At 36.2% G+C, this 22,032-nt stretch overlaps 1 protein-coding gene across 4 annotated transcripts in view; it reads left to right on the plus strand.

Annotated features, from left to right (window-relative positions):
* Taf1 (TATA-box binding protein associated factor 1) overlaps positions 1–22,032 on the plus strand; it is a 726,438-nt gene that overhangs the window by 320,404 nt on the left and 384,002 nt on the right. For all 4 annotated transcript variants that reach the window (XM_081728611.1, XM_081728610.1, XM_081728612.1 and 1 more), the window contains one exon: positions 2,474–2,608. In XM_081728611.1, coding sequence (XP_081584737.1) covers positions 2,474–2,608 — 135 coding nt within the window. The remainder of the gene's footprint in view (positions 1–2,473; positions 2,609–22,032) is intronic.

Below are 22,032 nucleotides of genomic sequence, written 5' to 3' on the forward strand. Positions count from 1 at the left end.
TTGAAATCCAATACTTCCAGTTTTACTGTTGATAACTAGTACAAAAACTGTCATATAACAAAGCGAAAAATGTTACATGGATTCAGCATCTCAAGAATAGACCTCGTGTCACTCCACTGAAACCTGCAATGGTTTAGATCCACTGGAACTTCCGATTTCAATACTGATTCCCATAGAACAGAAAAGACAAAAGTGAAAAGTGGTTATCTGATATAAATTTACATTTCAAGAAGAGAGATAATCTTTGCAGTAAGTCCTCTATTGCGACGGAAGTGGCAGAAATTACCATTTCGGATTTCAATATTGATCAACATCGGGCATGGACGATAAAAGAGAGCGAGATATTGTTCTTGATTTGACGGGAATAGATATCCTCGGCAATCACGTCACTGCTGAACAGCTCACTTATTCGTTTATTTCTTGGGGGCGCGGTGTCTCAGTGGTAGAGCGTTCACCTCCAGTGCTTGGAGTCCCTGGTTCGATGCCAGTTTGCGCTGTGTGGACTTTGTGGTGGACAAACACCGTGCTCGTGGGTTTTCTCGGGGTTCTCCCGTTTCCTCCCACTTTCTTCATTCCACCAGTTCATTCATTTCTCATCTTTACCGTCTCCTTTAGCCTAACCGGCATAAGCGTGGGACGTAAAGATTTCATTTCATTTTCGTTTGTTTCTTGATTTAGATTTAACGTTCTGAGGACAGATGCCATCTCCGCCGTTATCACTGCTAAAAGTAAAAGTGGTTGCAATGCACTGAAATTTCCGGCTCATAACCTACAAGCGAAAGTAAATAACAGAAAACTTTTTTTTCGATTAATTTAGACTCCCAAGAATGCGTTCTTTGTCCATTCTTATCACTGTTCCAGCTTGAAGTGGTACAAATCTACCATTGCCGGTTTCAGTGTTAATTGCAATAAAACAATAACGGCAAAACATACCGAGAAATATTTTTTGATATAGATTCAGAATCTCAATAATAAACCTCGTCTCTTTTCTTATTACTGTACTAAAAGTGAAAGTGTTTGAAATTCGCTACAGCTTTTTATTTCGGTATTGATCCTCATAAAATAAAAGTGGTAACATATATCAAGAAATCATTTATATATATATATTCTTCATCTGAAGAATACATTCTTATCTCCCCCTTATCCGCCTAAAGAAACCGGAACTGATAATCTATCACTTCTGGCTGTAATGTCGGACCCCATACAGTGCGGAAGTCTACTGTAGTTTGATAATGTGAAACGAAACTCATTGTTTTAATACATATCTAGTGATACAAGAATAGGTTCTATCTCAGCTCATAATCTATTGAAACGGTAGAAGTACAAATCCAGCAGCTTCTGGTTTCAATAGTGATTCCCACAGAACAAAGCAGTAATATCTAGCTGTAAACGTTTCTTGGTATGAATATAGTGCCCAAGAATAAGTTAAGTATCGGCTCTATCCCTCTGTTGTAACTGGAAGTGACAGAAATAATATTTAAATCTGATGTTAATATTCATCGTCATAGAACAAGAATGGTAAGAAATAGCGAGGAATGATTGTAAGTAATGAGTTCAATGTTTCAAGCGTGATCTGTCTACACATGTATTATTATATTGAAACTGGAAGTAATAGACCTAATTCTTTTCGGCTTTAGTTTAGAGTCCTCCTAGAGCAAAGACAATGCAAGATGTGAGAAACCATTTTAAAATGCACAGTTAATCCGCTTAATTTCAAGTGAATTTTACACCATTCCACAATTGAAACCTGGAGTGACATATCGTCGGTGAAGGTGCGAATTGACTGAACTTGGAAACGCAATATTAAGTTACGACCATCATCCATCGTTACTTAACTTGCTTTATCAACTATAAATAATTTCCTACCAGAATTCCTTATATTCACTTAGATATAAACGTTCTGAAAACGATGTATCTTGAAATGTGCAGTACGTATAACATTGAACGAGACATTTTAAATCATCCTCCAGTAAAATTACAAAAATCAAGCTATGCCACTTCGCCCTTTCACTGGCGATACATCCATCTTTTCCATTTTTTACTAGTGGATACTCAAAAAGCAAAAACAAAAAAGAATATGAAGGAATTGTTTTTATATGAATTCAACGCCCAAAAAGTAGGTTGTGTCTCCGTTTTCCCCTTCTATTGAAGTCAAAAGTAATATAAATCTGTCGCTTTCGATTTTAACCAATCTTCCTAGAGCGAAAACGGTAAGGGAAGTAAATAAATAGGTTTTTATATATTCAGCATCTCAAAGGTAGAGTCCTAGTACACCTCCCTTCTGTCTTATGTGTCTGTTGTATTGAAATCGAAACTGGCAATTTTCTGTCACTTCTAGTTAGAATTCTATAGTTTGAAAGTATATCGTTGTATTCTGTGCAGGAAACTTGCTTGTTCAATATTAGTTTTCATGAAACTTCGTTCTACCTTTACTTAATATTTTATTTTATATTTATTATTATTATCTTTTAAGCAAAGAGAACAAGAAAGAGCTGCATCAGGAGGTGGTGATGTTTTCTTTATGCGCACTCCCGATGACCTTACGGGACGTGATGGAGATCTAGTACTCATAGAATTTTGTGAAGAGCATCCTCCGTTAATTAATCAGGTACGTCTGGTGGCTTATTAATTTTGAATGAGTACAAGTTACATATGGTTTTAAATTTAGTGCCTTAAAATTATTGATGATTTTAATATTGTTGAATCTGATCTATTATTGAAATTTACAGGAACACATACTAATATTTTTTTGATTGATTGCGGCAATCCTGATGTGTGGGTCAGTTTTACATAAATTCTAGTGTCTCTTTGATAGAAAGTTTGATGCTGACTGCAAACTTGACTCCTATCCCTATGGATGTACTATCTGAAATGCCCATTTTTCACACGGGGAGAATAGGTTTATGGAAAATATTTGAACCTTCCCTCTTCCCTTAGAACATGTATTTCAATGAAGTGTAATGATAAAAATGCATAATGTCACTCTTTTCACCTAACCCATCCTCACCTTCCATGTTGATCAAGTTGAACTTGCACTTAAACTGCATCGGAGTGCCACTGTTCGTCTCAGCAACCCCGAAAACTATGGATTGGGAACTAATACAGGCCGTTTTCGATTATTTTTATATGCCACCAGTGCTTCCCATTCCTACCTCTTACCCCTGTGCCGATCGGGGATGAATTTATACATAAACGTTATCAGGAGTGTCACTATTCGTCTAAGCAGCTCCGGAAGCTTTAAAGTTAAGATCGGACGCTAATACTAGTCCTTTTCGATCATTTTTATGTGCTGCCCTCCTGCCCATCGCCACTTTCTCATTCCCAAAACTATCAATGTAATATACAATCCTTGCTAGGTCTAAGGCTGGTAATCATGCCAAATATCGTTTTAATTGATTTAGTAGTTATTGTGTGATAAAGTAACACACACCTTCACTTTATATATGTGTGTGTGTGTGTGGAGAAGAATGGAAAGAAATAGTTGGGTCGAGCGGAAAACGAATGAGAGGGTGTTAGAAATAGGGGGAGGGGGAGAAAAAACACTTCTAGATATTATTGAGAAGAGGAAGAGAAACTGGTTGGGACATTACCTGAGAAGAAATTGTATCATGAGGGACGTGCTAGAGGATATGGCGGCAAGAAAGAGAGGGAGAGGGCGAAGGAGGCTACGATTAATGGACGATATAAAAGCAGAAAGATCGTACGTGAAGATGAAAAGGTTAGCGGAAGACCGTGGAGCATGGAAGCTTCTGAGCTGCGGCAAGTGACCTGCCAATAAGGCCAGAATACCTATGATGATGATGATGATCATGTGGTTTTCGAGTAATCCATGGAGACGCGCTATTTATTTATAACATGTGAGGGAAAAAGCTTTCGAGTTGATTTCTCTGCTACGCTTAGTATTTTGCTAAACAGGATCCTCTTTATAAACTAAATGCTACAATTTTCTTGTTGTATTTTTCGCGTTCCTCTTCTACGTCCTGAATTTCACATTTCCAACTTAAGCAGACCCTCGCATCAGGCATTTTCTCAATAAAGAATCGGATGTTCGAATATTTTGGAATTCTCCCTTTAGGAGCAAAAATTTCAGAAACGGTGAAACACGAACAGAGGTTGTCCTCTTTATATCTGATTGATTTTGAAGGGTATTTATCTTACGAAAAACCTCGCCACCGCCAGCGATTGTGTTCTTTCGGACACTTAGCACTGTGAACTATCGCTTGACATGGAAGTTTTTATTAAAGCGAACTCCGGGGAAGCACCTGTAAGGGAATCCACTCTCACTCTTTCCTGCTGACTTTCTAGAGACCAGCGAGGGTGAGTGGACTCCAAAATCGAGAACTTCATTTCAATAGATCAAAATAGTAGAGATCCATGATACTGGTTCGAGGTTGTTTACAAGGAAGTTTTGAAATGGAATGACACAAATTCCTAATTCCTGTTCCATTTTCTGATGAAGATGCGTAGATACTCTGGCAGTATGACTTGAAGTCTTAGCCATATGGTTCTTCGCCTCGTTGGCGTCTGCATCGGTGTATCTTTATATCTATCCGAATAAGGGATGTCAATCCGAAAGATTGTGTAATAGCACCTGGAACTACTCCCATCCATTTTCACGATTTTATTAATCTTTCATTATCAGCAAATTTACCGCATAACCTCCATATGGGTCATGAGCCATAAACTCACGTGGCAAAGCTTTCTGGTAATGGCGAACAATGTTGCAGCGCCCCTTTATACTACTGTCATGCTTCGTTAGGACCTGAATGTGACTACCAGCAGTGATGGATATATGATTAATCCATTTTGATGACTGTCTGTCATTTGGACCCTGTCAAGTGCTTTTCATAGTTCTTTGTAGTTTGTCGTTCTGCAAAGTGGCTCAGAAAAAGGTTGTGTACTATCCGCTGCAGAGAAGAAAACAAGTTCGGGGTGAGGAAGTGGGGAACGGAGGGTGTAGTGGTCACCCTCTCTAAACTGTCACAATTGTTTATGACTCTTCAAAGACACACATTTCTGCAGAGTTGCCAGGGATACAGCGAATGTCATGTTTGTGTGGAAATCAAAAGAAATGTTACCGTCTAACCATTTTCTGGGGGACAGGGGTTTAATAAATCAAGCTTTACTGATACCTAACACATGTCTACCCAGCAGTTAAGGAACAGCGGCATTCCATCTCAGTATGGTCATTCAAAGTAGAGAATGAAAAATAAAAGGTCGTTTGACAACTTATCAATGAATTTATTGTATTAGAGTAAAGTGTAATTCTTTTTGCTGTAGTTTAATTACAAGATCTCAGGGAGAATCTCAAGAAATTGTTTAAATAATACTTAAAACTTATTGATATAATTTTTTTAGTCTCCATATCTTAATCTTTAGTCAGAAAATAATCTTGTAAGTCAATTCACCTTGCATAACCACTAGTACAGTTCTCCTGGCTAGCGTTCATTATCGACTTATTACCATTAACTTCTTCTTCTTCTTCTTCTTCTTCTTCTTCTTCTTATTATTATTATTATTATTATTATTATTATTATTATTATTATTATTATGTGTAAGTTGATGTACAGAAAATTAAGAGAATTCACATGTAATAACGTCAAAATGTCACTGGACTAGACCTCATATTATGTGTTTATTGTTATTGTTAGCATCTTGCACCTATGCTTTTATCACAAATCTAAATACTTGTTTACATTTTATGCCATAAAATGGGGAGAAAGCGCCTCGAGCGTTTTAGTTGTTAGTCAGCATTTATCTGATAGGAAACAGGAAAACAAGAAGACATTGGTCTAGTAAACAAACAAGTTTCCGTTGTTCTATATCGTAGAGTATTTTGTATGGAAACTTGACAATAAATAACTAAAAATTATCCTTCATGCTGGGAATGGACAATGCACTCATCTAGCACCGCATCCGTTGCCTCGTTTTCCCCGAGGTCCTCCCATTTTAAGAAATATATTTTCCTAGTCGTGGATAGCATTTTTCAAACTTAGTGCAATTTTCGAAGTGTTCACTGATTTCCGCCAAGTCAGTTTTTTTCGCTATTTTTTTAAAAAAAAGAAGAGCAGTATTTCTTGAAACTCCTGTTTGTTTTGTAAATTAATTCTGAATAAGATAAAAGATAAATCACCTTATTAGATTCTATTTAGTGATAATTTCATCCACTTAAATAATGACTTCAGTTCGTAGGAATGGACAAACTATTCACAGTAAAACGCTAGAGGAGTTGCGAGAAAAGTTCTAGGTAAATGTGATGAAAAAGCAAGTGAATACTGAGATCAGCGTCTTAATATAAGACCCTAACTGACAGTTTCTTGTGTTTTATTAATTGCTTACAGTGTGAATAACTATATAACTGTATTGTATTAGTAAATAATAAATAAAAATGTTAATGTACCGTTAGACGGAGTTACTTTGCACATCAGGGGTTACTTTGCACAAAATATGAATAGAGTTTTACAGTCCTCTGTCGGTAAAACCATGAACAGAAAAGAGGAAGTTTCAACTGCCACCGTAAGATAGAACATCTAACTGTATTTTGGCTATAAGGTTGGCGGTTGACATCAGTTCTAATTACCGGGAGGATTCATTGTTGTAGAAGTGTGGAAAGCAGTCACTGTAAAGGCCGCCAAAATTTGGAAGATATCACGTACAAGATTTTCCGTTAAAGTTAAGTCAGATTCGTAGAATACTGCTGTGTATAATGGGACTTTGATGCAATAGTTGAAATTGAAATGTGAAACGTTTTAAAGTCATAAAAAAAGTAAAACTGGGAGAAGGCAGTTTGAGCCTCTACTCGGGACCTGTATGTCCCAACATTAATCTGGTGTCAGTGAGAAAAACCCAGGAGAAACCTCACTCAGGATGGCTGGCTTGAAAAGGCTGTTACACATTCTCGACCGAGTGTCACCATCTGGAATCGAATGCGGGACCGCTTGCACCAAAGGCAAGGGCGTTACCGACTACGCTACACGGGGTCACGAGTTACTCATTTAGTAGTTAAATCACAGCGAGAAGTTAGAACTGATATTGTTTCAGTATTTTCACAGACTGCATAGCATAGATAATAAAACTTCTTAATAACATTTTGCGTGTTTAATGATTTTTTAGCGTTTCTTTTCAATTAAATTGATAAATTCAGTTTCTAAGTTGCAATTAAATCGTCAAAATAATTTTAAATCTGCAAATTGTCTACATAGTAGCAACTGGCGCAAATCCCGGGGGATGAGACGGACATGTCCCCTCCAATTTTGGAACTGGGGGAATTGTTCCCCCAATAATCTGATTTGAAATGTGTTTCTTTTTAGGGGGAAGGGGGGAATGTGATGATTGTGTCCGATTACCACAAAGGAAAATGAGATGAAATTGATGTCCCTCAAGAATAAGCCTCAAATCTGGCCACCGCCCAATGCTGAAGACAACTCTGCTCCCCTGATCCACCACGGCAATGTATTTTCAACTTCATAAATATTTTGAACATCACTTTAAAAAAAAAAGTATTACCCGTCCCCCCCTCAATATTGAAGACAGATTTGCGCCACTGATAGTAGCAACATCTATTGGCGATTGAGTGCCACTGTGAACTATTAGGAATTAGCGTTACTCCAAACGGGTTATCTCCAACTTGAGACAGCGTTTATTCCAACAAAAATTGGTGTATCGAGATTGAAAATAAGAATAGAAACTGAAGAGATGAAAAGCATAATGTATTAAGGATTAGCTACTTCACGTAATGGATTTAGTTTCTGATGTTGGTTGAAAGTATTTTTTACTTCTACTACTACTACTACTACTACTACTACTATAATAATAATAATAATAATAATAATAATAATAATAATAATAATAATAATAATAATAATAATAATAATAATAATAATAATAATAATAATAATAATTTTTACTGGAAATTACAGACAGAACTGCCCACTTAAAATTTCCATACAAATAACATGCTAACTAACTAACTAACTAACTAACTAACTAACTAACTAACTAACTCACTCACTCTATGGCCTATGGAACCCGGAGGTTCAATGCCGCGTTCACAAAAGCTCTCCACTGACTTCTATCCTTAGCTAACTGCATCCAGTTTCTACTTTGTATTTCAATCTCTGCGAGATCCATCTTAATATTGTCCTCCCATCTGCGCCTAGGTCTTCCTAATGGTCGTTTTCCGATTGGTCTTCCAGTCAAGACTTTGAAAGCGTTTCTACTTTCTTCCATCCTAGCTACATGACCCGCCCACCTAAGCCTCCTAGACTTGACGACCCTAACAATGTTGGATAAACCGTATAAATTATGTAGTTCCTCGTTATGAAGTTTCCACCATTCCCGATTCCCGTTCCTCTTGGATCCGAATATTCGTCTCATGATCTTGTTCTCAAATTCTTTCAGTCTATGTTCTTCCCTCAGAGTAAGCGACGATGTTTCGCAACCATACAGAACTACAGGCATGATTATCATTTTGTATTTAATATATTTTAAGCTTCAGATTCCTCGACAGAATTCGCGACGACAAGAGATTTTGAACCGAATAGTAACACGAATTCCCTTGCTTTCAGTCGACATCAAATTCCTTCGTGAATATGATTTTCGTCTGTTAATATTGATCCTAGATATTTGAAACTATCCACTTTATCAAAAGTATTATTTAATATTTTAACGCATCCATAATTTGCTGTATTACGGTCCCGACGCACTTCCATGTATTTAGTATTCTCTGCATTTACTTCTAAACCCATGTCCCTGCCAGCGTTTAATAAGATCTCAGCATTTCTTTCTATTGTTCTTCTATCATCTCCTATTAAATTTACATCATCAGCATATACCATAACCTGGTGAATACCGTTCAACTGTAGGCCCTGGTTGCTATCTTTGATTTTCCTTATAGCGTATTCCAGAACAAAGTTCTTACATAGTGACATTGTAAGAAAATGTGTATCCACCAACGTTGCCATAGTTTTGGTCTCTGTTATATTCTGATTTATGACTTAAACATGTGGGTTTAAGAGGTCACTTTCCTCTCTTTCTTTTCACCCCCTTCCTATGGGTTTGGGATTCCACTTTGCTCTTTTCTCCCCCTCGCCAACGAAAGGTACATGCTCTATTTTGTGTTAATGCTTTAATTAAAAAAAAAAAAAAAAAAAAAAGTACACGACCACATCAATATTTTAATATTTCAGAGTACACCATATTTTTATTGTCTGATCTATCTATAGCAAGAAATCATGTGTAACATTCACTATTTAATGCAAATGTCATAATTTATTCTTAAAAGTATGTATCAAAATACAAAATATACACCACGTTCAACTATTAAGGAGAATGAATTCTATTATTATTTATTTATTTTGCTTATTTCAACTTTGTTTCGATAAAATTAAGAATATTAATTAAATAATGAGTAAAATATTTGCTTTTAAATGAGTAAAACAAGAAACGGCTTTTTGCAATCGATTTAGTGACCCAAGAATACGTTTTAATCTCCTTCTTGAATTCGCATAGTTTGAAAGTTTTAATTACAGTGAAACGATACTCACTTGTTATGTCATCAAAATGTATATGCTAAAGTGGAGGAATAGGGTTTAAAATGTATGTCAAGAATAGGATATTTCGCGACATGTTAAGGAGATTAAACAGTATATAAACTCATTATTAAAAGTAAGTGAACACTTGCTGCAGCATTTTGTGAAATTCCGCTTTAAGAGGAAAAATTCTATAATTATTTTCTCAATATGTAATAAAAGATACAGGCACTCCACTAAATTTTCTCACCCTAATTTCTTAAAGTATATCATATTATGCTGCAGTTACTACGCAAAAGTCTTCCGCAAGGTTTTCTTTCCTGCTTTTCGTTTAGCACTGAAACCTGGGGTTTCAACGATTCATATTTGTCAAGTATGCTTTTACATAATCTCTTTATGTTCATTTATAGAAGCAAGTTTCTACTATTCGACATGATGTATGTTTGTAGTATTGCCTAAGAGAATAGATTGTGGGCTGTCTTGTCTCGAATAGTAGATTTGATTCTACTGGAAGAGTTCTGTTTCGTAATGCATCTCGTCACGAAAATTCCATCTCATCTCGCGTATGTGTCTTTTTGTTCGATGAAGTAAAATTTACCATATTATTATTACCGGTTATATTAAAATTGGTGTAGTAAATATTTAAGAATTACCAATCCTCTGTTGATGGTGTGATTGAACTCGGTGAAAAGTAAGAAAATAAATGCATCTCTCAATATAAGAAATGTGTGTCACAACAGCTTCTGTGAGCTCTCTCGTCGGTACGTAAATAGCGTACACACCTCCGGCGTAGGATTCCTGGCGGGAGCTCATCTTCGGATCCCACACTAAGCTGTACATTCACGTTTCATATAGCCTTTCTGTTGAAAGCGACGCTAATCTCAAATCTAACAAACAATTTCTGCAGAATTTTCTGATTTTCATAAATCATGTTTTATGTATGAGTCTTTGCTTGTATGTTGCATTTGAAATTTAAGAACTATTCATATCGCTTGGAATTGAGATCAGTCAAGGATTAGGGTTAAATTTACTCTATTATTTTTTTTTTAAAGCATACTCTCGCTTACATTTTCTCTTCTTCTTGTCATACCCTCTGTCGTATTCATTATAATACAACTTCTCCAGAACGTACTTAACATTCTTCTTTTCCTTGTCTTCCCTATATTTGCCAGCACTGACTCGAGCGGCTGGATGGAATTCTCCTCGTTTTACTCTTTCATTTTCAGACGAGCTTTCCGTCAACCATGGCCTGAACACAGCACTAGGCATCTTTCTTATCTTTATCGAATAAGGAAGAGAAAGAAGAAAACTTAATACTATAGTAATGTTTTTCTGGTGTCACAAGGAAAATCAGTTAAAGAAAATTAATTAGGACGACCTATGCTCTGGTGTAGAATTATATAAAAATAATCGATGTAATATAATGTAATTATGTAATAAAGTAATTAAATATAATGTAATAAAATGCAAAATATAATTAAAATACATTATACATAAATTTTTGATCTCATGTTGCCTTATCTATTATGTTAATGAGAAAGTTAGATGCTTCTACATCATACATTTCAGATATTATTTGATTAGAATTCAAGAGTATTTTGTATAGATTAAAATCCCATCCTTGTTTCTCAATAGATGTATTGATGTTTATAACTTTAAAAGAATGCACACTCCAAAGTAGGGAAGGGAAAAATAAACACATTAATCAATATTCCTGCATATGGTTCATTCCTCTCCAAAGAAGAAGGAAGATTTTTCCATTCAAAGTGTCAAATAACAAAACAACACAAACCATTCGGAGTTTCTACGCTTTTTTTTTTTTTTTTTGCCAAAACCTTTCTCAAGTGACAGAGAAGAATACTCACCCCTCTGGTCGAAAATTGTCAGCTAGCTTGAATTTCTTGGCAACACCGGATTTCGGAGAAAATATCTGTTTCACTACCATGTAGTAGGAGGAGAAGGTTTATAGGTCAATTTTCCATACCTCCCCCCAAGGTTTTTAAGATGTTTCTAAAAGTTTAGTAGATATATAATCTATATTTCTATTCCATATGATTGAACAACATTCAAGATGACTTCTAACATTGGAATAATAAAGAATAAGGCATATTTTAACAGACTTAAAATCTTTGGACATCCATTTAAGAATTCCAAGATTCCTTCTCGCTTTGGAAGTTATATTCTCAAGATGTTGTTTGAAAAGCAATTTGCTGTCAAAAACAATATTTAAATCTTTAATAGCATCTACAATTCTAATTGTAGTATCATTTATGTTATAAGTGAAAATAATTGGATTTGTTTTATTCGTAATATTCATTGGAAAGGTTTTGTTAAAATTTAAAGGTAGTACATTGTTTCGAGACCAAAGTAGTATTTTATTAATATTATTTTGGAGCACCAAAGAATCATCCAAATTTACTATAGCTAGTAGATTTTGAGGTCATCTGCATACATCAAACATTTACAATCCAAATTTTCAGTATAATTGTAGGTAGAGAATAAACTTGCCGATGGTGACATCCGTGTAGCATCACGTCTTTTAATTTCTGATGATACGGTTGCGGCTCCGGATACCTCTGTATTGGAGACCCTGTTGGAGAAACATCCTGCCCACCCTGGCAATTTCATTGCGCCGGATCTTCCTGATGGTCAACACACTTTTCAAGGAGTTTCGACTATGGAGGTTCAAAAAGCAATTAACTCCTTTCTGTCAGGCAGCGCGGGAGATCTAGATGGGCTTCGTCCTTCAATTCTTTAAGACCTTCTTTCTTGTCAAATACTGGAATCGAAGGAAAAACTCTTAAAATCCTTATGTGATCTATTTAATTTAATAATTTCTGGAAAAATACCAACGGAAGTTCGCCCACTGTTTTTCGGTGCCAAACTTACAGCGCTAAGAAAAAGGATGGTGGTATTCGGCCCATAGCGGTTGGGAATGTTTGGCGCAGAATATCGGCAAAAATTGCATGCTTTAGAATTCGTGAGCCATTAAGAACTTTTTATCCCCCATCAGCTTGGTGTTTGTGTTCCTAATGGTGCCGAGGCAACTGTTCACACAGCCCGAGTTTATTTCTCTTCTACTCACAGTGCTACTAAGGCAGTTGTAAAATTAGATTTTCGTAACGCATTTAATGAGCTTCGGCGGGATACTATGCTTGCTGCAGTGATGAATAATTTTCCTTCAATTTATCCATATGTTTATCAATGTTATTCTCAACCAAGTGACCTGTTTTTCAACGGAAACACTATTTCTTCTCAGAGAGGTGTACAACAAGGTGATCCCCTCGGCCCAGCACTTTTCGCTATAACCATTCCCTCTTTTGTTAAATCACTGGATACCGAATTAAACATTTGGTACTTAGACGATGGAACAATTGGTGGTGCATCCGAGATAGTTCTTTCATCTTTAATAGAAATAAATAAGAATGCATCACTTCTTGGCTTGCGTCTTAACTTTTCTAAATGCGAGGTTGGTTGTCTTGGAACAGATGAAACCGCATTCGACGAAATCTTTAGAAGATTTAATGAGGCTGCACCAGGCATACGGCCTCTAACAATTCAGATGTCTGTCTTCTAGGTGCTGCTCTCACTCACTGACGTGCTATTGAATAAAATATCTACTTTAGAATTGTTCTTGTCTCGACTTCCCTCGATTTCAGCCCATTCAGCCTTTTTCCTTTTACGAGCATCTTTATTAATCCCTCGCTTAACCTATTTTTTACGATGCTTTCTATCTTATATAAAAATAGGAGAGGAGAAAATAGAACAAGTGAATAGTTTTCGATATCTGGGTAGTATTCTTAGTAATAACATGAAGTGCGAGCGTGAAATAAAAGCAAGGATAGGAATGGCGAAAGAAGCCTTTAGGAGGAAGAAAAGTCTGTTTTGTGGGACCTTGAAGAAAGAGTTGAGAAAAAGACTCATAAAATGCTTCGTGTGGAGTGTTGTACTGTATGGGGCGGAAACGTGGACATTACGTAAAGGTGATGAAAATCGACTGGAAGCTTTCAAAATGTGGATGTGGAGAAGAATGGAAAGAATTAGTTGGGTCGAGCGGAAAATGAATGAGAGAGTGTTAGAAATGGTGGGTGAGAAAAGAACACTTTTGGATATTATTAGGAAGAGGAAGAGAAACTGGTTGGGACATTGCCTAAGAAGAAATTGTATCATGAGGGACGTCCTAGAGGGTATGTTGGCGGGAAAGAGAGGGAGGGGGCGAAGAAAACTACAATTAATGGATGATATAAAAACAGAAAGATCATACGCAAAGACGAAGAAATTAGCGGAGGACCGTGGAGCATGGAAGCTTCTCAGCTGCGGCAAGTGACCTGCCAATAAAGGCAGAATACCTATGATGATGACCATCTTGGCATGAGAGTTCTTTGCTGGAAAAATATGATACTGTCCTGAAAACTGGCCTTGAATCAATTCTGAATTGCTCCTTAAATGACGACTCTTGGGCACAAGCATGTTTATCTGTTGGCTTGGGCGGTATTCGACGAGCTGTGGATATGGCGATTCCTACATTCTTAGCGTCATACCACGGATCTCTGCGTTTAATCGAAGCTCTCCTTCCACAGGGTTATTGTTTGGACCCAGATGGTTCAGTTCAAGAAGGCTCTAATAACTGGGCAAGCTTAGCAGATATAAGCCTTCCGGAGATTAGCAAAAAGTGTTATCAGTCATCTTGGTATACACCAATTGCATGTCAATTACATAATCATTTGTTACAATCTGTTGTTGTTCCGGAAGATAAAGCCAGGCTTCTTGCTGCCTCGTCTCCCGAAGCGGGTGTATGGTTGATGGCGATACCTTCTCCGCCTTTAGGCCTTCACTTCTCAAATGAAAGCTTTCGAATTACTGTAGCCTTACGTTTAGGCTTAGCAGTTTGTGAGCCTCATCGCTGTCCAGCTTGTGGGGATGCGGTTAACCAACGTGGCCTGCATGTCCTTTCATGCATGAAGAGCGCTGGTAGATTCGCCCGATATTCCTCTGTAAATAATATAATACTACGAGCTCTCAACACAGCTGGATTTTCTTCTGGTTGCTGTCGTTCGGATGAAAAGTGACCAGATGGGATGACACTGGTTCCATGGATGAGATGTAAATGTTTATTGTGGGACTTCACATGCGCTGATACATACGCTCATTCAAGTCTTCCTCTATCAATAATGAACGCTGGAGCTGTTGCTAATCGCAGAGAAGCTGAAAAGCAAAGAAAATACAACCACCTTTTCGAAAAGTCTGTTTTCACTCCAATCGCTATTGCAACCAATGGCGCTTGGGGTGCAAGAAGTCTTGAATTCATTAGGGAGGTAGGAAGACGCATTTCTTGTGTTTCCGGCGAAGTTCGCTCCACATCTTATCTAATACAGCGCATATCCGTTTCTATCCAACGTGGTAACGTCTCGTCGGTCCTTGGCACTTTACCACCTGGCAAGGAACTGGATGAGGTGTTTATACTCTGAGAAGAATTGTTTTATATATAATAGTTCCTGGACAATAGTTTTTCTTTTGACCTTATAATTACATATTTAAATTGAAAAATTCAATGGTGTTCATATTTAACGTCAAATAATGAAATATATTTAAGTTCTATTCCAAACAATGATTCAGCAATGTACAATGGAATTTCAACAATGTTCTCGATTGCCGGCATTTGCAGAAATAATAGAATGTATATATTGTTATACACAAAGAAAAATATTTAAAAAAATAATTCAGTTATATCATTAATAAACATAAGTAATAGAAGTGGTCCGAGATTTGATCCTTGCGGAACATCGGAGTATATGTTATATACGTCTGAAAGATTACCCTTATACCTAACCACAAACTTTCTTTGGGACAAGTATGATACTAACGAAGTAATAAATACAATGGAAAGATCATAATGTTTCAATTTGTAAATTAAAATTCATGTGGTAACTTATCAAAGGCTTTAGAGAAGTCGAAATAAATCACATCGATTTGACCATTACTTTTAAAGATAGGAAGAGTGTCAGCTTTAAAATATGTTAAGTTAGTTGTAGTTGACCTATTTTTCATAAAGACATGTTTATAGATCGTAATATTGGGATAAACATGATTATACAAATAATTATATTTTAACTTATCAAAAACCTTGGGTATAATACTCAACAGAGAAATAGGTCAATAGTCGGATAAATTTTTCCCATCAGTCTTGGGGATAGGAACAACAACGACCATCTTCCAATGTTCAGGATAAACAGAAGTAAGTAAACTCCAGTTGAACAAAGATGTTAAGACAGGCGCAATGATGGACACAATGCCCTTCAGTATAAAAGCAGGTATACCGTCTAAGCCAGAAGAAGATTTGGCATTAAGATTGTTTATAGCCTTAGTTACTTGCTCAGTTGTAATAATAGGATAAAAAGAATCATTACCCGCCAAATCCGGTAAGTCAGTATTATGTAAAGAAGGACGCCTTTGATATATAGTCTCAAATAATTGAGCCCATGAATTAGCTAAAGTTTTAGTATTAGACACATACACACATCAACCATAAGTCCAGTGGCTTGGTTTATTTGGTTTTTATTTCTATTAACAAACTTCCAAAACCTTTGAGGTGAATTACTTTATGCATTCTCCATATTATGTATATAAGCAAGCTTGTCCAACCTTAACCTTTCTTTAAATTGTTTCCTTATGTAAGCAAAAACATTATAATCTTCATTTGAACCAGTAAGCTTAAATCTTTTATGAGTGTTTTCTTTCGCTTTAATTAATGAGATTAGATTCCTAGAGTACCAAGAGGGATATTTTCTAGATTTAGGTCTATTTAGAGGTATGTTCTTACTCATACTGGATTTTATTAAATTTCTACAGCAATAACAGCAGTATTAAGGTCTGGATTCAACAGAATATTAGTCCAGTCAGCTTCAGGAAGTTGTTGATAAAGGGCTAAATAATCGCCCTTATGATAAGCATAATGAGAAGAATTACCAACTAACGGAGTATTGAAATAAAAAGGAAACGTAATTTCAATAGGATAATGAAAGCTATCAGGCACCACAATCGGTTGAACATTCTTGGAAGCACATAAATTAAAATTAGATATTACCAAATCTAAGTCAGATACTTTATAATCAACATTGAGATTGAGATCATCCAGAAATGTAAATAAAATTTTAGCTTTACATTTAGCATAATAATGAATACCTGTTAAAAATTGTTTCTTAGCCCAATCCACTTTAGGTACATTATAATCACCAATCATTAAAATATCATAATGTAGAATATCTATTTTATTAGAAAAGGCCTCAAAACATTCACTAAATACATTCAATTGCAAATTAGGATGGAAATACACAAAAAATAATAAGATTTTTTCCAATTTTCCTTGGAAATTCTAAACAAAAACTTTCCTAAAAAAAATTCAAAGTCAATTCGCCTTACTACTTTAATGTTTTTCTTAACTGCACAGAGAACACCACCACCTCTTTCACAAACATGAGATTCATAGTGTCTATCGGATCTAAAGCAAGAATAAGTGTCGGGAAAATAATCATCATTAATGTAAGTGTTGCTTAACAAAGTCTCAGTGACAGCAACAACATCGTATTTGCAGTCTGCCACAGAACTATAAAACTGTTTATTTTTAGTTCGTAATCCACGTACATTTTGGTACCATAACTCAATGTTCTCCATGATGAGTCTATGTTTTCATTCATTTCATCCATATTATTTGTAACATTTAATTTCTTTAGTTTTCCATAGAACGGACCAACTAAAATACCTTTAGGCCAAATTTCAGGATCACTTATAACATTATAATCAAACTCAGGGACCTCAATATGAAATGAGGAATAAGAGTCGTATTTAGCTTTGAGTTTAGTACATTTGACAGATTTTACATATTCACTTAATAATAATTCTTCAATATCCTCAACAGAAGTAGATGGGCTAAATCTTGTAACAAACAAAGCCTTTTTCCTTGAATTAGAAACCAATTCTGTTTTAGTATTACCGACCAACATTCAGTTTGCGTAAATTATTGTTTACTTCTATACCTACATTCGGATTTCGATTTAGGTTTACATTGTCTTTATTAACAGGTTTACTTCTCATTTTTCTTTGATTTCTCGAAATTACTTCAACCCAACTTCCCTCGAAATCATCCTTCCGATTAGTCGTACCTGATGCTTGATTAACACTTACAAGCGGTGGAAAACTGTTTTCTTGATCTAATTCTTTAACCTGACTGCTTTGAACATTTTCTAATTGCGACTTCATATTAGATACATGATCGGACATAATTACATTCTGTTTTAAAAGAGACCTCAACTGATAATTTTCATGACGTAAGGAAGTTATCTCAGCTTTGAGAGCTCTTATTTCTCTCAAGAAAATTTGAGTCATTTTATCGAAAGAATTATTAATGAGAATGAGCCGCTGAAAAGTAGTCAAAGAAGGATTTTCATTTAGATTAAATTTACTCTGTTTATTCACTTCACTACTATTTCCAGTGTTATCATAGTCTTTTTGTTCCATACAATTTTCACATACATAATTTCCTTCAGTTTCCACTGAAATACATGATACATGACATTTAGTTGTACACTTCTTACATTTAAAAGCTTTTTGTCTTCCGTAAACTGGGAGATCACAATATAGACAATTTTCAGCTGAGGGTTGTATATTTAAAAATGACAAATAAATACATTCATCAAAAAGAAAAGAAAAGGTCGAACTCTGCTGGCCTAAGGAGCAAGACAAGAAAAGCACTATCCAAAACACAGACACAAACATCACAATAACAAAAATCACAATAATAATAATAATAATAATAATAATAATAATAATAATAATAATAATAATAATATCATTCTATTCTAACCGTTTCGTTATTTGCTTCTTTCTTGTTCCGTTGATTTGTGAGTTCTAGAATGAAATCTAGATATGACACTGGCCACCCTGTAAAAGAGTCTTCACTGTCGGGAGTGGATGGAGAATCTCAGCTGGAAGGGTCGAGGAAATCGAATTGCGTAGACTTGCAGCCTTTTCAGATGCAGACAATACGCTAAACTCACGAACGCACCTCTGCCAGAGGCGCTTACGAATTACTGTGCTCAGAGTTGGAAGTGCCAAATTGATCTCTCTGGCATCGTATGTTGGACCTGTGAATTTTCCTCGCACGCTAATATCTGCTGCAGTGTGTATGTCACTTTCCTTGGAGTTTTCTTCCTGATATACTTTTTGGGCTCATGGTTTGTATAATGGGCTCCAATAGTATTCGTAGTTGTCATACCAAATGTGAGCCCATTCTTCTAAAAATTTCACTATGCATACGGGGGCCGCGGTGGCTCAGTGGTAGAGCGTTCACCTCTGGTGCTAGGGGTCCCGGGTTCGATCCCAGCCCCCGCCAAGTGAACTTTGTGGTGGACAAACACCGTGTGCGTGGGTTTTCTCGGGGTTCTCCCGTTTCCTCCCGCTTTTTTCATTCCACCATTTCTTTCATTACTCATCATCACCGTCTCCTTTAGCCTAACCGGCATAACCGTGGGACGTAAAACTCAAAAGATTTTTTCACTATGCATACGGAAGAAAATCGAGCATAGAAATACACTATGATAAACCCTTCCCAGTAGAAGTTCAGTTTGTGTTCAATTTTACGACACTCATCCACGTATAACTTAAAACACACTATCGCTCACGGCAGCAGACGCGTCATTCCCGATATGACAGTTTGTAATAATCTTTATTGTGCGTATTTCGGACATTGCTTTTCTTATTATTTTGAATTATTGGGCTAGTTTGCTGGGAACTAAAAGTTTCTCTCATTTCTTTAATTCATATATTACAATAGTTCATTGTTCATGAATCGTGGGAAGCCCTTGAAAACGATTATCCCACGAAGCACGCTGAGAGCGCTAGAATTGTAGTAGTCACTGAGAAGTCTGTTGCAGATGACGCTTGAAAAATTCGAAAGTGCGGGTTTTGAAAGTGCAAGTTCTATCGAAAAACGCCCCGTGTCTGAGACTAAGCGCCACATATTCTATTGAGCGAAAAGACTAAAAGTTATTGGGCAGCCTACGGTCATCCAAGTTGCATCATGTATCAGTGTGCGCATTCTTCAGTCATTAATTTACTCGCTTTCTTAAATTTACTATTTGCTCTGTCGCGACAAGCCATTGAACTTCGAATTTCATCTGTAATCCAGGGCAAAGAAGAACGAGAAACACGGTTTTCTCTCGAAGGGGAGCATAAATGTTAGAAGGTAAAAAATTAATTCATTTAAATAAGATAGTTGGTCATCCACGGAAGGAAAATAATTTATTAGATGCCAAGGCATTAACACAGCATCACATAAGAGTGCTTCATTGTTGATGTTGGCTAATTTTCTGTATACGACGATTTTTGGCTTGAATTTGGGATTTTTAATAAAATAGCAAACAAAGATAAGATCATGACGCGAATGCCAGGTAATGAAAATTGACCGAAATGAAGAACTCTATCAAGATCAGAAGTTAAGATTAAGTTAAAAAGTGAAACAGAATTAGTAGTATGAAACTTAGCTTCGAGGGGAAAGATGGAAATATTAATGATGTAATAACTTTGCGGAATGTTTCTACTTCACGCTTAGAGGACAATAAATCAAAATTCATGTTTCCAAGTATCAGACTATGCATATAAAGTGATAAAATATTAGAAATATCTTCTTCAAAATTTTTGAACGACGCTCCTGGTTGACACAAGACAAAAGTAATTTTTGGTAATTTTGGTTCTCAAAACATGTCTCAAGAATGATAAACTCAGATTCGAAGCTATAACGACTAACTGATTGATAAAGAATTTTTTCCTCAATGTCATTTCGCAGGAAGATTGCAACCCCACCACCGTCTTTGTTAATGCGATCGTTCGGATAATTTTGAAGTTATTTAACAATACCTGATCATTAGAAGGAGTTGGCTTCAACCAAGTCTTGGAAACTAATGTTGCATGCACATTCACAGCGGAGGGAAAAAGAACTTCCAAATCAGTATAACAACTGACAAGGCTCTGCGCATTAGTTTGTATAGCATTGATCATTGATCGCTTTGGTTTAATAAGTTCGGTTTGCAATCAATACTGAGGGTCTTCGGGAGATACTTGGAAATCGGACAGCTGTAAAAGATTACTGTCCTCAAAAACAGATGGACATGCTTTATTTAATTCGGTTAAAACTAATGAAGAGAGGGCATGTTTATTGTTTATATTGTCAGCCTTTGTATTTATGTGATAATGAATACTTCAATACATGATATTGCGAGAAAAGCTAAAGACCTAGAGAAAACATAAACGAGTGTAGAATGTATATTTACTGTTTCCTAGCTGCTTATGTTTAACAAAAAAAACATTTCCATTGCCTCAAACGAGGTTCTTGCTCTTCCTGAAAGGAAGTAACTATCAATGTCTCCGCTTAAAAAAAGGATGAAAGCGCACAGACACAAGAAGGTCTTCCCATGCTGATAACGGGAGGGGACACTTTTGCGTCCATTCTCAGATTAGAATCACTAGAAACTTCACTCATATTGCGCTTTCGAAATACATGTAAACTACCATTGATAACCACATCCAACGCAAAATGTTGCCGACAAATAAAAATAGTAACGCATCCACATACGCTTCAGAAAAAAAAGCACACCACGCTGAAAATACTATCATATAAATATAAAGTTCATGAATCACAAACCTATAGCAGTTTTCATTTTTGTGTATTGTAGAGGGTAAACACTGACAAATATGCACTAACGAGACAAAGGAGGTTGACACAGGCACACGCACACAAACAATTCAGGTGAACACAACATTCACACTTGGATATACATTCAACAAAAGAGGATATATATATATGTAATAATAAAATGGTAAAAACAAATCTCCAACATTTCACTCGTACAGTAGGTATGTACACGTTCCGTGTCGCGGTACTATGCTAATAACTGCTGGCGATATTCGCTGTTTCTTGCAAGCTGTTAAACTCATCCTTGGTAGAAATGAAATGTCTAGTTCCGTTTTTAAGGACTGCAATTTTCCATCTTGGGTATATACCTGCTTGTAACCATTCTTCTGAACTGCAGAAGCAACAATTCAAGTCGATGATGGCATAAGTCCTCTTTGATAGTGATATTGAAGTCCTTCGGTTTTCTTTTATTGCTGAACACCTTAACCCTTGTTCGGTAGCTCGCAAACCTGATGATTGTTGGATACGGTTTTCCCTCTAACTTGGGACCGACGGTGGCTTCGACTAATGGCTTCGATTTCCTTTATATCCATGGGAAAACCTAGCAGCTCTTCAAAGAATTTGATGGCAATAGCGTCAGTATCTTCATTTATTCTTTCTGGTATTCTAAAGATCCAAAGGTTTTCTTTCCGTTGGTATTTCTCCAACTCTGCAGTCTTCTTCTGAAGACTACTAATTTCTGTATTCCTGTTCTTTAGTTCTTTGTGCACTTCTTCAGAATTAAATGTTTCTTCCGGTCTTTCAACCGCTACTTTA

This window comes from Thermobia domestica, chromosome 10, assembly GCF_964235325.1.
Source record: "Thermobia domestica chromosome 10, izTheDome1.hap1.1, whole genome shotgun sequence".
Lineage (NCBI taxonomy): Eukaryota > Metazoa > Arthropoda > Insecta > Zygentoma > Lepismatidae > Thermobia > Thermobia domestica.